This window comes from Pagrus major, chromosome 13 (assembly GCF_040436345.1).
Source record: "Pagrus major chromosome 13, Pma_NU_1.0".
Taxonomy (NCBI): Eukaryota; Metazoa; Chordata; class Actinopteri; order Spariformes; family Sparidae; genus Pagrus; species Pagrus major.
Window position 1 is genome coordinate 23,836,946 of NC_133227.1, and position 16,674 is coordinate 23,853,619.

At 39.4% G+C, this 16,674-nt stretch overlaps 1 protein-coding gene across 2 annotated transcripts in view; it reads left to right on the forward strand.

Annotated features, from left to right (window-relative positions):
• The window catches only part of gria4b (glutamate receptor, ionotropic, AMPA 4b), a 138,770-nt gene extending 125,078 nt beyond the window's left edge, over nt 1-13,692 (forward strand). The window contains exons 14-16 of one of the 2 annotated variants that reach the window (XM_073479216.1): nt 2,677-2,791; nt 5,443-5,580; nt 13,015-13,692. In XM_073479216.1, the coding sequence (XP_073335317.1) occupies nt 2,677-2,791; nt 5,443-5,580; nt 13,015-13,179 (418 nt within the window). In that variant the 3' untranslated portion in view covers nt 13,180-13,692. Of the gene's footprint in view, nt 1-2,676; nt 2,792-3,408; nt 3,524-5,442; nt 5,581-13,014 lie in introns of both variants that reach the window. The other variant, XM_073479217.1, reaches the window with a different exon arrangement.
• The last annotated feature ends 2,982 nt before the right edge of the window (nt 13,693-16,674 follow it).

The window sequence follows — 16,674 nt, forward strand, 5'->3', positions numbered from 1 at the left end:
TGTACAAGACACACATGTTGAAAAATACCAGCAAGAGCACTTTTTTTATATAAAAGCTCTGAGCCACTCTGCTGTATCTAGATAATATTGGAAAATTGGAGCATTTCTGTCCTCAGCTGTGTTTGCATGGACAATATTCCTTCACTCAATTTAAATAATTCTGATTATTCCAATTAATCTCGTTACATGAAGCATTTAATCAGAATAAAGCTTTTTGGACATACGCAAAGTGCTTCTGCCTGTTGAATAGAGTCTCATCTGCCAAAAATATAACATTTTTTCGTTCGCCACTTTTTAATACAATTTTCAAGATAGACTAGATGTGTCGGCTACAGACCACTTCCCTTTTTCCACCGCCATGTGAAGGAACGTCACGTGATGTTACCCCAACATGAGCCAAACTTGGATTACACATTTACCCGGTTATCAGGGGCTAATATTTTCCTACTGAACAGATGTTCAAAGGTTTACACCACCGCACTCGATCTGATTGAAAATGAATTCAGATCCACCTCCGACTGAGGTGGTTACATGATGCATTTTAGCTCCGCTGCTCTCGCTGCTCTCGCTGTTCTGATTATTTGTAGAATATAAGGGTCCATGTAAACGAGCTACATAATTAATTAAAGAGTGCATTAAAAACAGTAGCCAAACATTAAGCCTTTTTTTTTTCTTTACCAACAAGGTAGCAGCCAACTCCTCACAGCCAGTAAGTCGAACCCTGTTAGTCGTTTTCTGTAAATTCCTCTGCCCGTGAAGCCTCAAGTCTAAGAGCAGCTACTGGTTTGTTTGGCTGGTGCCAGTTTTCAGCCACTGCTTTGACCAGGAAGAGTCCCTGACAGATCACGGTAGTCCCCCCCCCCCCTTCCAGGCCTCCATCTTGTTATTTTGGGGATTATCATCTTCTGTCAGTCACTTGTCCGGATATCAGCGAGGAAACACACCAGCAACATGAAGAGCAGGCAACGTTGTTGTTCACGGCTGTTATTTCACATGGCTCCTCGAAACAAACGTCATCGTCAGCGAGAAGTGAGATATTTGCTGTGTTGCTTTGTGTTTCTGATCCATCTCCATTTCTGACTGTTTTTTTATTTTTCATAATGATGCTAATGAATTAAAAGGATCAAAATGCACGCTGAGACAAATCTCTCTCAGTCTACACTATCGTCGCACATCACTACCGCAGCCTTCGATAGAAGCCATGAAATTAAAACGCACACTTATTTTCAACAGCTTTTCATATGCAAGTCAATCAGGATTTTCCAGAAGAGCTTAATGCTCAGAAATCCTGTGAAGCGGTGAATTGGCTGACATACATTACACTGTATACATGTGTAAAACAGGTTATTTAGAGGTGTCTGCTTCTCAAAGACCATATTTTGGGACTGACGATGCTGGTTGCCAACATATTCTGCCAGTGTTTAATGTTTTAAATCAGACGATTATAATGCAAAACAACCAAAAATTAATTACTTAAAGTCTTAAAGTGGTCTTTTACAGGTTTTAATTCATGTTAGGGTAGAAAAATCATAATGTGAAAAATATCTGCATGCATGTTTGTGTAGAATTAAATCAAAATGTCACAAAATAAATTCAGGAAGTGAAGCAATGTTTATATGCGACCTCCTTACTGATATTCCCTACTCTAGCTGATTAATTTGAATACTTTTTCAAGGCCTGAAGAGGTAAAACTATAGCTGTTGCTAAAATATTAAAAAGAAAAAGAAAAGGTGTAGATAGCTAGTTTATCCTTTATAGCCGACAATAACTGTCCACTGAAAGAACGACTGTTGCTTGTAGATTTCATCAGCTGTAGCTACCTAGCATACGCTAACTCTAAAACTCTGCGTTGGCTAAAAAGATGCTAACTTTATTTTTAGCAAACTACTGGATTTTGTTGGCTGAAACGATAGCTATAGCTGTAGCTAGCTAAAAAACAAAAAAAAGAATTGAAAAGAAAAAGCTGTAGTTAGCTAGTTTTGGCTAATGCTAAAACTCTGTGAGACGGTAGAAAACTCTGTTCATTTCTAGCGGGTAATTGTGGATGGTTGCTAGCAGACTTCATTAGCTACAGCTACTTAGCATACGCTACCGCTAAAACTCTGAGTTCGTTGACAACTCCGTCTTCATTTCTTGCAGACGACTGCTTTTTCTTGGCCTAAATGATGACTAACACCAGATTTTATCAGCTGTATCTAGCTAGCATTAGCTAATGCTAACTCTAAACTCCATGAATTGGTTGAAGCCTGTCTTTAGCTGATTATTTAATGTTTTGAGCTTTTTTCGTTTTCAAAATGCACGTGATGGCTACATACATCAACACATCATTTTTGCATAATTGTCCTCATTTTAGATGCAGACAACGATAACTAAAATCCGATTTTTAATTAAAAAATAAGTATTATTCCTCTATTCCAGACAGTAGTGTAAGATAATATATCATTAGGTAATATTATTTGACTACATTATTTTCAACAACACATCGCAGCAGAGGGATTTGTGTTCGGTGTGTGTTCGGGTCCTGGGATGTAAACGCATTAATGCACTTTTCCACCCTTGTCCCTCTCTTACTGCTACTCCTCCCTTCCCCTCTCCCTCCCCCCCTCTTCCTTTTCCCTCCCAAATTTGGACAGCATACTCACCCCCTCTCACCAAATATGTTTTATCGTTTTCAAGAAGTGCAGTTAACCTGGCTGTGTTAAAACTCAATGAGCAAGGCCTGTTGGACAAATTGAAAAACAAGTGGTGGTACGACAAAGGAGAGTGTGGCAGCGGAGGCGGTGGCGAGAAGGTTAGCCGCTATGTCGCTATGCCCATGTGACCTTGATGCGGGTAAAAGAGAAATGTGTTTTGTTGGTAACAGGAGCATCTGCCGGGTCGATCGAGGAAACCTTTAATCTGGAGAGGAGAGCGAGTACTGTCGAAGCAAAAATATTCGCTGTGCTGCTTATAGATTCGACAGGTTAAACCATTTAAAAGTTCTCTGCTCTTAGCATTATAGCATCTTGTTCCAAACAGGTTTTTTAAGTGTATTCGTAAGCATTTTCTGAGCCAATAGTTTTGGGTTGACAGTACTAGCCTCCGTGCTTGTTATAAGAAAGGTCCCGGCAGTATGCGCCCGTTCCAGAAAAGCGATGCAGCCGGGGCCCCACGTTTATATGTCTGTTAGCTCCGCCCCGTCCCCTTAACACCTCCAAATAAACCCGACCCGAACAGCTATCTTGACCAACGAGCAAAGAGACATGTAGCTTAAGTGGGGCCCCTTCCCGGCTTCGTCACTTTGTGAAGAGTACTGAGCTGCTCTTGTTGGGCTTCTTCTGATTGAATAACATAAAATAACATGTCCTATGATGTTATTTATGTTATTTTCCCCACCCCACCCTTCCCTCGTCCCCCCGTGATTTGAAGAACGCCTGTAAACCTTGCCGTATTGAAACTGAGTGAAGCAGGAGTCTTAGACAAACTGAAAAACAAATGGTGGTACGATAAAGGGGAGTGTGGACCCAAGGACTCGGGAAGTAAGGTCAGTCTCCAGCAGCCCGGGAGCCTCCCCTCCTCTCTTTGTCTCTATGCACACTTGTATAACGCTGGCAGTACTGTTCTGTTATTACAGCAGGCTGGCTTGATATGACGCACACACATAATACTCTGAGAAAACAGCGAGTGACAGACACGCAGGTAGAGACTTAAGGCGTAGCCTGAGGGATACAGCATGACAGAAACAAGGCATGGTGCAGTGCTAACAGTTTTACAGCAGCTAAGCTATGTGTTGCTACTGCAGACGAAGGATCACGCTCACATTGGTCGTCACGTCAGATGGTCCCAGGGCATGTTCAGACGTTACTGTATGTCACACTAGATGTACTGTAAGCCTCAGCTGTAGTCCCACGGTGTGTGTTCACTAGAGCACGGAGAGCCACATATAATTAATGCAGCGTGCACCCTCCACATCTTAATCCGATCCTTAAGTGCAGGACACACACACACACACACACACACACACACACACACACACACTGTCACCTGCAGATGAGACTATGCATGGCAGGCAGTCTTTATGTGTCGAGGTGTTAAGTTGAACGTCCCTTAAGGACGTAGGTGAGTGAGGAAGGAGCTCAGATTGATCAGCTGCATACATTTGCATAAAAGCGGGTGAGAAGGTCAATGTCAGCCTGTCGAAGCACGGAGGGACATTAAAGGGCTAGTTCATCCTCATTTTCTTCTCGTTGTAGCCATGCAGATAACTTTAACACACAAGTATCAGCAGCAACATCTCTTTCCAGGAACGATGTCCTTGTTGTTTTAGGTAATCCAGAGATGATGCTATTTTGAAAGGGACTGTTTCTGCAGTGTAAAGTGGTGTAAGGGCCCTTTAGCTGTGTGAGTTTTTAGTTTCTCATGAGTTAAACTTTACCAGATGGCGCTGTGAGACACGTTCACGCGACTAAAGACCTGCCACAGGTCACAATGGCTATGTTCAGACAGACATTATCCTTTTTTGGTGTATCCAGATAGATTTTTGTCTGGTCAGCAAAAAACAACGTTAAATACGGATTCTGCAAATCTGATGGGACAAACTTTTAGAGGTGTTTTTTAAACTATGACATTCAAATCTACACAAATACACCTTAGTTCAGATGTGTTAAGATTTTTTTTTTTTTACTTTAGTTTTTCAGGTAGAAGTCAATGAGACCTGCCAGTTTAGGGATTTGAACAGTCAACCTCTCAAACTCTTGTCTCTAACCTTTAGGCCACCATCGCCTTTCAGAGGGGTTATGATTTATCTTTAAGTTTTTTCTAAGTGAGTAAAACTTGACAAGTGACATGGAAAGACACTTCGAAAATACATTTTATTTATTTTCTTTTTATTAAAAGAAAAGAAAAAAAAATGGTTTTGAGACATATTTTTTTTAAAGATTATTTTCTTGTTTCCACTGTGTTTTTTTTTTTGTGTGCGCAAATTGAAAATGTGCCGTAAACCCACCTATAAATGCAAAATAAAATCGGCAATAGTTGTTGTCACACAGTCTAAAGGGACCTAGAGGTGAAACAGGTCCAGTGTGCTCTGTGGATTATCCAAATCAAGAGGGAATCACGATGTTTCTGGAGTGAAAAGTTTGTGGGTGAAGTTTTCAGAAAATATGCTTTTTTTTTATTTGGTTGAACTGTCCCTTTAATGCAGGGAGATTACTGAGTTCTCTATCAGGCTGTTAGCAGGAGAGCATTTTAGCGAGCACAGCTCCATCCAGCTGTGCAGCATCAGGCTGAGAGGACAGAGGCAGAGCAGAGATAAATGAGTGTCGTGTGTGTTTGTGTGTGACGTGAAGTTGATGTGAGACTTTTCCAAACTGTCTTATTCTTGTATAAATGTTGAGTGTTTGTATCCTTCTGCGAAAAACCAGCGCTGACTTGTGTTTTTGTCCCTCTCCCCGCCGGCTACAGGACAAGTCGTCCCAGGCCCTCAGTCTGAGCAACGTGGCGGGGGTCTTCTACATCCTCGTCGGGGGCCTGGGCCTGGCCATGCTGGTGGCCCTCATTGAATTCTGCTACAAGTCACGCAACGAGGCCAAGAGAATGAAGGTGGAGGCCCAGCCCCAATCCCAACACCCCCATTACCACCATCCCCAACACCACTGCTACCCCTGCCACACAAGCAGCCCCCGCCATAGCCCCGAGCCTAGCCAAAACCAAAGCAAGAGCCCGAGACCCAGCGTCCCCAACGTAGCTGAGTTTAGCGAGGGTTTCACTGGGTACGGCAGCGATGGGGAAGCTGATAAGATGTAGTTGGTGTTTTTCGTACCAGAGCCTCCCCCCCCCCCCCCACTAGCTCCCTGCACAGAGACTGTAAGTGAACCCATCATCTCCCCGTGCTAGCTTCTTCGCCATGTTGAGTGACTGTCGTGACCAGTGGCAAAATGCTTCCCACTTCTCTGTCTTATCTGCTCACTCTGTGGTCATGTGACGTCCTGGTCTGCGTTCGAGCTTTTTATCTCAATGTGACAGGAAGCGACGAGTCATCCTCAAACATGACGTCGCCTCAATGCTTCGCAGCTTGTGTGGCTGCAGACGTTGGCCCTCATTTATCAAGCGAGCGTACCGACCGTGTGACCCAAAATAAAAAAAAACGTATTACTCACTCTGGAGTCAGTGAGATGATGATATTCACGTCTGGTACTTAAAGGAATTCAATAATGTTGAGAATACACGATAAATGCTCCGATTGATCACCTTTATCAACATCTGCGGGAATAAAAATGCAGGTTTACACAAATTATGTAGGATTAGGTAGTTTTATTGACATAGAAATCATAAAAACAGTCTAAAAGTACATTTCTACACTTACAGAAGTCGACATAATGCTCTTAAAATGACATTATTTTACTGTAATCCAGCCGTTAAAACCAGGAAAAAACAACAAAATCTAAGAAATAGTCTAAATATCGATATACTGCCCAGCCCTAATTTGAGTGCTACTGTTTGGACCTGTAGTTCTGGTGCTTTTCCACTGGACTCACAGTATATTAACAGGTAGGAAAGCGCCTGTTAAATGAGGACCAATGTCTTACTTGTACACACACGTCTACATCTGTGAGGACATCTCATCAAACTGCAGCACATCCGTCCATCTAATGTCTAGTCCGACCCTCCGAAGCCCTGTTTTCTCATAGTAAACCATCAAAAAGCTCTTTGTAGTTTACATATACATGTACTTAAAGGGACAGGTCACCGCAAAATCAAAGATACATGTTTTTCCTCTTACCTGTAGTGCTGTGTATTGGTGTGAGTGGCCCAATTTCAGAGGTATCGGCTGTAGAGTCGGGTTGCTGCGGTGTCAGTTTGCTCGCTGACTAATAAGTTTGTGTCAGCACCGGTGTCGTGCTTGTAGAGCGCTGTGTTAATGTACTGCTAATGCAAAACAAACATGTCCTACTGCTGCAGCTTCACATTAAAAGCACTTAACTGGTGAAACACACACTTTCAGTTTGAAGTAGTCACAGGAAATTCAATGTGTCCAGTGAGTTTAGGACCGCTAGTGTTTATCCAAAACAGTGTAACAGCAGTTTAGGAGTAGTTTTATTCAGTCTGTGGGAGTAATGGAACAAGAAGGAGCTGTTAGATGAAGAGCTGCAGGAGACAGTTTGAAATTGTAACACTCATCATCCGGTCAGGCCGGCGGGCAAGTGATGTAATCGGTGTATGCCCGACGGCCACTTAACACCAGGAACACCGACTACCCAGGCAAGCCCACCGTAGAGACGTCTGTCTTCTCTCCAATATAACAGAACTACATGGGACTCAAAGAACCAAAAAAATACATTTAAAAAAACTCAACAATGATGTCATTTTCCAGAAATCCTGACCTGGTTACTCAAGATAGTCCACAGACTTTGTTGTGAGCAGTTTCATGTAGCGACTATTTTCTTTCTACCAAACTACACCCGCCAAACGAATCTGGTTTGCTACTTGCCAACCTTGAGACCTGAAAAATAGAGAGGATTTACAAGTTTCCTACCCCCCAAAAAACTTCAGGATTCAAAGACTGTGCTTCCTTCATTATGGTGACATTTAAAGAATGAAAATAGCAAAATAACTTTGTTTTTTGCCCCTGCCCTTTAGAGAGTCTGAGCACACCGCTGCCCTCTCAGTGGGGATTGACGCGGTGGGACAGAAAAATCGATGTGGCAGATTTTACAGCCCCTTTCCCTTAAAACTTTACATCAGAAACATGAAGTCTTCTCTCCGGGGTGACTGATAAGTTTGTTTAAGTATTCTCTCCCCTCTCCATTTGTCTGCGTGTCTCTCACTGAAGAGGACGAGGTGCAACAGGACAGCAGATTACACACTGTATGGTGCCAGAGGAGAAAAGTTTTTAAAATGTTCATAAATTGGGAGAAATATAGGAGAATTGTGACCCTGGGAGGAAACAATGAAAACTGGTTTCACAGAAAAATCGGGAGGATTGGTGAGTAGGATGACGACGAAGCATGCATCTACTCATGGACAAGAGGCTAGCTAATGAAGCTAACTAAGCTAGCGAACTTTACAGAGGAGGATACCATTAATGTTTACGTCTCGCTCTGTCATGAGCGCGAACCACTTATCCATGATTGGATGCACGCTTCCTTCTGACTGTAGAGAAAAAGTAGTTCCTACATGAAACTGCTCACAACGAGGTCTGTGGATTAACTTCAGTAACCGGCTCATGATTTCTGTAAAGAGACGTCGCTGGAGAGTTTCTCTCAAAAGTATTTTCTTGTTGCTTCAAACACCAAAAGTCGAGCGTCATCTAGTTCCATTATATTCATGAGAAGACGTCTCCGCAGCCGACACCTCCGCCACTCTCACAGAAACAAGCTTGAAGGATAAGCAGCACTACAGACAAGAGAAAGAAATGTGTATTTTTGATTTTGGGGCGAACTGTCCCTTTAAACCTGAACAGTACATGCTGTAGCTCAGGGGTATTACTGTCTCAGGTCTGTCAGTTACAATAGACCATCACTTTACAGAAAGGAAGGACAAATGTAATGAGAAAGCCGCCCTGAGCACACAGGAAGCTCTGTGTAATAAATGAACACTACACATTGTCAGGCTAAAGTCAACATATGTGAAGAGTCCCTCGAGCCGAGCGGATCTTATTGGTGTGAGCTGTTTCTCTTCGGATATTTCCCCCAGGACCTTCGACCATTAGACTTTCAGATATCTCTTCACGCTCGGTGTATATCTGTCCAACGTGGTTATGTGTCCCCCATCAGCACTTCAGCACAAACTCTTCATTAGCTTGACTGTTGCTTAGTCAGCTTCCCTGTCCCACTGCCTGCAACGATCACTCACTGTGTAATAATTCTGTCGCTAATGGATTTACATGTAGTATGGGGCTGGCTTGATTCTGTACTGAATGGCTATAAAAGGTGTTTTCTGCTACATGATTGTACATTTAACTGTACAGCTGTGCTGTATTGTGAAGTTATTCTAAATGTTGTTTTTACAGAAAATGTTGAAGCAGATTGGAGATTTAGTTCTGCTTTTTATTACACTTCCTGGAGACAGACGTGATGTTAGCGGTCGAGTTCAACCGAACATGTTTTAAAAGATAGATGAAAAAGAAAGAGAGCGTATAGCCCTTATTTTGTTCCCCATTTAAGAAACAGTGATTTTTTTTTTATTTCATGTGTGAAACCAGGCAGAAAAAAAAAGTTTTGGGTAGAGATTTTTTTTTTCCATCTGTGAAATCGAGTGAAAAAAAAGAAATCAGGAGAAACAAATGTATTTTGTTTCATGAGTGAAACCAAGTTTTCTAAAAAAAAAAAAAAAAAAAAGTAGAGAATTTTTTTAAAACTCAGTGTGAAACTTAGAAATCGAGTGACAAAATGTTTTGGCCGGAGAAAATTTTTGTTTGTTTGTTTTTGTAATCCTCATTTTGACCACAAGAGGCTGAAGTGCAGCTGCCTCACGTTTCTAAATAAGACTAAAAACATTAATGTTTTCTTCCAGGGGAGTTTTATTTTTCTCATTGATTGTTCCAGCTGTTAATTATCAATGAAAAACACGTCGTATGATTTGTCAGAAATTTGGCTCAAATCTAAAATGAGTCAGTAGTGACAATTTTACAGGTGAACATCTGTACAGGGTCTGCCTGGCTTTAGTAAGGAAGTGAAGTGATTTTTTTTTTTCATCTGAGACAAAAAGTAAATTTTCTTGCATGTGTAAAAACTGAGTGAAAACTTTTTTTTTCAAGAGAATTTTTTTTCCATATTGAAACAGCGGAAAAAAAAATTGAGAAGTTTTAAAAAAAATTATTTGTGAAACTTTAAAGTGTGAAGTGAAAAAAGACATTTTGGCAGGAAGTGTTTTTTTTTTTTTTCTTTTTTTTTGTAATCCTCATTTTGACCACGAGAGACTGAAGTGCAGCTCTAAATAGAGCTTTTTCTTTCTATTAAAACATTTTCAGGAGAAAGAAAACGAGTAGGCAAAAAAAATATTTTCAAGAGAATTTTTTTTTTCGACGTGACATGAAAAAAAAAAGTTTGCAGTTTGTTTCTGCAGTCCTCATTTTGACCACAAGAGGCTGAAGTGCAGCACTACCCCATGTTCTAGATAGTTTGTTTTCTTCCTTTCTCCTGTCAAAACTAAATATTTTTTTCCTCCTGAATTTTTTTCAAACATTTTTTGAAAGTGTTTTGGTCAAAATGAGTATCACAATTTTTAAAAAAAAAAAATTTTGAAAAGTGAGCCAAAAAAAAAAAATCTTTTGCCAAATTTTTTTAAACTCAGTTTCGCACATGAAAAAGAAAAATCACCAGATTTTTTTTCGAGTGCAATTTGTTTTTTCCATGTGACAAAAATATTTTTTTCCATTTTTTCCCCACTCACTTTAGTGCATGAAAAATTTCTCAAGAAAAAAAAAATTCTTCTCTCCTTTTTTTTCACGTTTTCACGCATCCCCCAAAAATATTTTTCTCACTTTGTTTCAAACATGGAAAAAAAATGTCATTAGAAAAAAAATAAGAAACTTGAAACGATTATTAGAAAGAAACATTTTTTGTGGCGGAAAACCATTTTTTTTTCTTTTTTTTTCAGGAGATAATTTTCATGTGAGTGAAGAAAAAAACATTTCAGAAGAAAATTTTTTAACAAAAAAAATCTGAAGAAAAATATTTTTCAGGAGAAACATTTTTTTCACTTGATGTCACACATGTAAGATAATCTTCCTAAGACGTGGTGGAAAAGGGTTTTTTTCATAATCATGTGAGTGAAGAAAAAAAATCAGAAGAATGTTTTTCTCACATGAAAAAAATCTGAAGAAAAACTCAGTTTTACACACAAACAAAAATAGATTCTCCAGAAACCAAGTGGGTTTCATGTCAAAAGACATTTTCTTCAGGATTTTTTCATGTGAGCCTGAACAAAAAAAATGTTTCTCCTGATATTTATCTTTTTTCGTTCACTTTCACACATTTAAAAAAAATTAAAGTCAGTTTTCCTGCATGTGTAAAAACTGAGTGAAAACTTTTTTTTTTTTCAAGAGAATTTTTCCCCATGTTTGAAACAGCGAAAAAAAAACATTTTGAGGAGAATTTTTTTTTATTATTATTTGTGAAACTTAAAAGTGTGAAGTGAAAATAAGACGTCTTGGCAGGAAGTGTTTGTTTTTGTTATCCTCATTTTGACCACAAGAGACTTCAGCAGCTCTAAATAGGACCGAAAGTTTTCATGTTTTTCTTCGAGGGGAGAGTTAAAATTTCAGGGATTTTTTTTCTTTCTATTAAAACATTTTCAGGAGAAAGAAAACGAGTAGGCAAAAAATTATTTTCAAGAGAATTTTTTTTTTCGACGTGTTACACGTGAAAAAAAAAAGTTTGCAGTTTGTTTCTGCAGTTCTCATTTTGACCACAAGAGGCTGAAGTGCAGCACTACCCCATGTTTTAGATAGTTTGTTTTCTTCCTTTCTCCTGTCAAAGCTAAATATTTTTTTCCTCCTGAATTTTTTTCAAACATTTTTTGAAAGTGTTTTGGTCAAAATGAGTATTACAATTTTTTTTTTTTTTTTTTTTTTGAAAAATGAGCCAAAAAAAAAAAATCTTTTGCCAAACTTTTTTAAACTCAGTTTCGCACATGAAAAAGAAAATCGCCAGAATTTTTTTTCAAGTGGAATTTGTTTTTTCCATGTGACAAAAATATTTTTTCCATTTTTTTCCCCACTCAGTTTAGTGCATGAAAAATTTCTTTCTTTTTTTCCACATTTTCACGCAGTTTCACGCATCCCCCCCCAAAAAATTGTCCTGTATAAAATATTTTTCTCACTTTGTTTCAAACATGGAAAAAAACGTCATTAGTAAAAAATTAAGAAACTTAAAACGATTTTTAGAAAGAAACATTTTTTGTGGCAGAAAACCCTTTTTTTTCTTTTTTTTTCAGGAGATAATTTTCACGTGAGTGAAGAAAAAAACATTTCAGAAGAAAATTTTTTAACACAAAAAAATCTGAAGAAAAATATTTTTCAGGAGAAACGTTTTTTTCACTTGATGTCACACATGTAAGATAATCTTCCTAAGACGTGGTGGAAAAGGGTTTTTTTTTCATAATCATGTGAGTGAAGAAAAAAAATCAGAAGAATGTTTTTCTCACATGAAAAAAATCTGAAGAAAAACTCAGTTTTACACACAAACAAAAATAGATTCTCTAGAAACCAAGTGGGTTTCATGTCAAAAGACATTTTCTTCAGGATTTTTTCATGTGAGCCTGAACAAAAAAAATGTTTCTCCTGATATTTATCTTTTTTCGTTCACTTTCACACATTTAAAAAAAAACATTCACAAGAAAAACATTTTTTCTGGATAACTTTTTCTTGAAAAAAATTTCATGAAAATTTTATTTCTCCTCAAATTTTCTTTTCACATAAAAAAAAATCTCCTGAAGAAAATAATTTAAACTTAGTTTCACACATGAAAATAAAATTAACTGAAAAAAGATTTTTTATTTTTTTTCCTCCACTTGGTTTCACACATGAAGAAAACATTACCATGAAAGAAAAATCTTCCCCACAGATGAGAAAAAAGATTCTTCACTTTCCCCTCAGGGCTTCCGTAGATCCCTGTGGCTAGCATTAGCATTATTAGCCCCCAACAACCACTTAAGAAGTGTGAAGTCTCCACGTTTAATTTATTTTTGATTTAACAGAAAACCAGAGTTTATTAAATCTTGGGTCTCTCTTCTGTCGTGCTGGCTGTAGCTTCAGTGGGCTAAGATTAGGTTGTGATCACCAAAGTAACTGCTGAACGTGGCAACGGCGCTAAAAACAGAAACCCGAGCAGCCGAATCAAGGTAACCAGGGCAACAGTTTAGAGAGATTGTCAAATATTTGGAGGCTAAACCAAAAGTTTCTGCTTTCTTTAAAAAACTTTGTATCTGAGGATAATTACGAAACACATCCTAAAACTCCAATCTGCAGCCCTACATTTGTTCTTATGTCCACCTGCTCTGTGCACAAACCTCTCTCTTTATCTCTCTCCCCAGCTCACATTTACAGAAGCCATGAGGAACAAGGCCCGTCTGTCCATCACAGGCAGCGTTGGGGAGAACGGACGGGTGCTGACGCCCGACTGTCCCAAGGCCGTCCACACCGGGCCTCCCCTGCGCCAGAGCTCCGGCCTCGCCCTGGTCTCCTCTGAGCTCCCGTGAAAACCAAAAACCTCTCAAGTGCCTTATTCCAATAACAACGAGAAAAAAAATAAACAATAATCACACCGCCCACGAAACAACCAGAAACTAATCACAAAGAAAACAGGATTCACACACCCGACAGGTCACCTCCAGTGGGCGAGACGGGACGGAAACAGAGGCGCAAACAATAACTCCCACTGTCAGAGCGCATGACTTGTTGTGGCTCGACGATTTCTCTCAGAAATCTGTGGAAACCAGAGGCAGAACAATCTCGATTTTTTTCAATTGTGTGGTCACACGGAGGCGTATGTTTTGAATCAAAGGGTCACGGGAATCCACTGGAGCCATTCAACCTCCACAACTCCAGTGACGGACGAGGAACCGAGGGGACGAACACGAATAATATCATGACGAAATGATACAGACGAAGACCAGAAAACTGTAAACTTGAAACTCAAAACTGTGCATTTTTTGGGGGGAGGAGTTGCTGTGAAATTGGCAAAAAAAAAAAAAAAGAAAAGAAAAAAAAAAACTGAACCACAATCAAGATTGTTTTTGTTTGCTACACAGACATGAGCAGCGTTCAAGAGATCAACAATCTCACTAGATATCAACAAGAGACACTGGGAGGGTCGTCGCTCGGTGCCGTGAGGATCAAAATATTTGTACTCGTACTATGAAAATGAAAATCTATTGATATTGAATATATGAGCAAACATAGGAAACTGTGAAAATAAGTAAATATGTATATTCAGTGACGAAACAAGATGAAGACTTTAGCTGTACATAGGGACGACTGTGTAACATGCTTGCTTTTTAAACAGATGTACATAGCAGATACTGTAGTGGACAGAGACAGTTCTTTTTTTGTAAAAAAAAATCATCTTTAAAGATTTTATTCATCGCAATAATGAAAAAGACGATGCCACTTAAAGGAGGAGGGCAGTGTTAAGACTTTGCGTTGAAACTGTATTATATAGGAAACATTCAAACTCTAAATGTGAAGGGGTATCGACTGCCCGAATCTTCTGATACCTGTTAAAATTCATTAATATATTCAACGATGAATGTTAAGTAGCTCCACCCCCAATCCTTAAACCACACCCCTCACTGTGCAGACGTAGACCCAGACAGTCGCTCATGAGTAGAGCTTTATAAATCGAGTTTCTGCCGTCAGAATATAACTATTTTTTTCATTCTTTGATCTATTTTTTGTACTGAGGAATTAAAAAAGAAACTGTCCGTCTCCTGGTTTTAAATGTCGACAGTCAAGTACTATCTGGGTAGATCTTTTAGACCATTACGTGTGTGGAGACATGAGTCCAGACGAGGATGCGAAATTTAAAAAAGAAAAAAAAATTGCCATTTTCTCTCACTATATGTTATTTGAAGTGTCTATGAACCCGAGCTGATGAAGCCGCTGTCTGTATGTTGAACAATGATTAGAGCCCTTCCTTATTGAAACACTGTGGATCCTACAGGGAGGCTGGACACACTGTAGCAGAAATGTATCCGCTCCAGTCTCGCTGACTGAAGTGTCCTCATCTCTTTCGGACATCAGCGGAGGGACAGGTCCGCGAGAGGATACGAGACGCCACATCTTCAGCAACACCAGTCGACGATGCCGTCGGTTCTAAATGTTTTCGTTTACTCCCGGTTCTCATACATAACGTGGCTGGACGGGAGGGCGGGGGGGAGTTTGCAGCGGAGAAACCAGCTGAAATATTTCAGGTCATGCCTTTTTGTCCTGCCATCTGTCTTTAGAGCTGAAGTGTAATATGGCGTCTTATTTTGGTTCAATTGTACATCTTTATTTTGATCTTTTTTAAGTAAAAACAGATTTCAAATTGCAACGTGCCGTGTCGTTATTTTATGTGGAGATAAGAGAGAAGCGTGGCTGATGTTTGTGTTGTCGCCAGAATCAATGTTGGTGATATACGTTTCTGCAAACCACACATGTTGAGACGTTAGGGTTTCATAAAAATGTCCTGACTTCTCATCAAATATATCTGGTTTTGTTGCAACTAACAGCTGAAAATCTCACAAATTCCTGTAAAAAATATTTTGTTGTTGGGAAAATGCCGACTTCTCGTCAAGCAAATCCGGTTTTGTTGCCAGTAACGGCTGAAAATGTTTTAATTCTCGTCAAAATATTCATGTTTGTTGTCACTAACACGGCTGGAAAATGTCCTGACTTCCTGTCAAGAGCATTTGATTTTGTTGTGACAAACCCAGATAGAAAATGTCCCGACTTCTCATCAGAAATATCTGGTTTTGTTGCCATTGACAGCTGAAAAATGTCACGAATGTGGTAAAAAAAAATTTAAGTTTTGTTGTCGGGAAAATGCCCTTACTTCTTGTCAAGAATGTCTGGTTTGGTTGCCACTAATACAGCTGGGAAATGTACCGGCGACTTGTCTATATATCTGTTTTTTATGGCCACAGACGGGGCTGGAAAATGTCCAGATGTTTGTTAAAAACCTCCAGTGGTTTGGTCATTCTTTGTCTTGAACAGTGGTCTCTCTCTCAGCAGCCTCTCTCTAACACAACCACCCTCCACTCCACCTCCTGTAATGAAAGTCAGCTCATACACATGTAATGTAAACACGACATGACACGTAACGTAGAAATGTTTTTATTGGTTTGCAGAAACGTGGTCTCCGGGCCGTCGTGTTTATGTCCTGCTCGCAAAACATTTCGACGATGAAGATCAGTCTGCGTTGGTCCCTTGGAGAAATTCAATAATACTCATTTAATAAGTGAATATATGAAAGTGAAGGCAGAAGGATAAGAGAGAGGAGCAGCCCAGTAATGAGGAGATGAAGTGGACATGAGGACAGAAAGTGTGCAGTCAGCTTTGACCTTGCCAGATGTTAAACACTGCAGCGTGTCACCATGTGGTCTTTAATAACCACGATCATAACAAAGCCCCGCTCATGTTCCACCTCCATCATTAAGGTCAAACCACAGGGAGCACGTCCTCCAATACGAAGTGCACGTAGCTCCACAGACCAGAAACAGTGTCTAAATATTAGGACTTGAGCGTTAAAGGGTAACTTCACCGAATTGACACATTAAAGAGAGTTTGCAGGTTTTAAAGAGTTCTACTACATATGTGGAAAAAGCAGAAGAAGCTGCATTTATTGGCTCCAATGATGTCACTCAGCGGCAAAGTTGCATTGTGGGTAATGTAGGTGCCAGGTTTAGAAAAGGAAGAAAAATGCGTGGAATATAAAAGGTGATGTCTGCAGAAGTGTTTTTCTCTCCTGTGTTTATGACTTGAGAACTGGTGGAAAATAAAGTTTTGCCAGGATAATCTTTCTAAGTTCCTTAATTTTTTTTCAAGTGAAAACTTTTTTTTTGTGCTTTCTTAGAAAAAAAATGTGAATGTGGAAAAAAATATTTTCAGGAGAAATATTTTTTCTCACTTTTTTTTTTTTTACATGTGAAAAATCAAGTGGAAAAAACATTTCTCCTGAAAAACTCTTTTTACCACACCTGGTTTCAGGATTA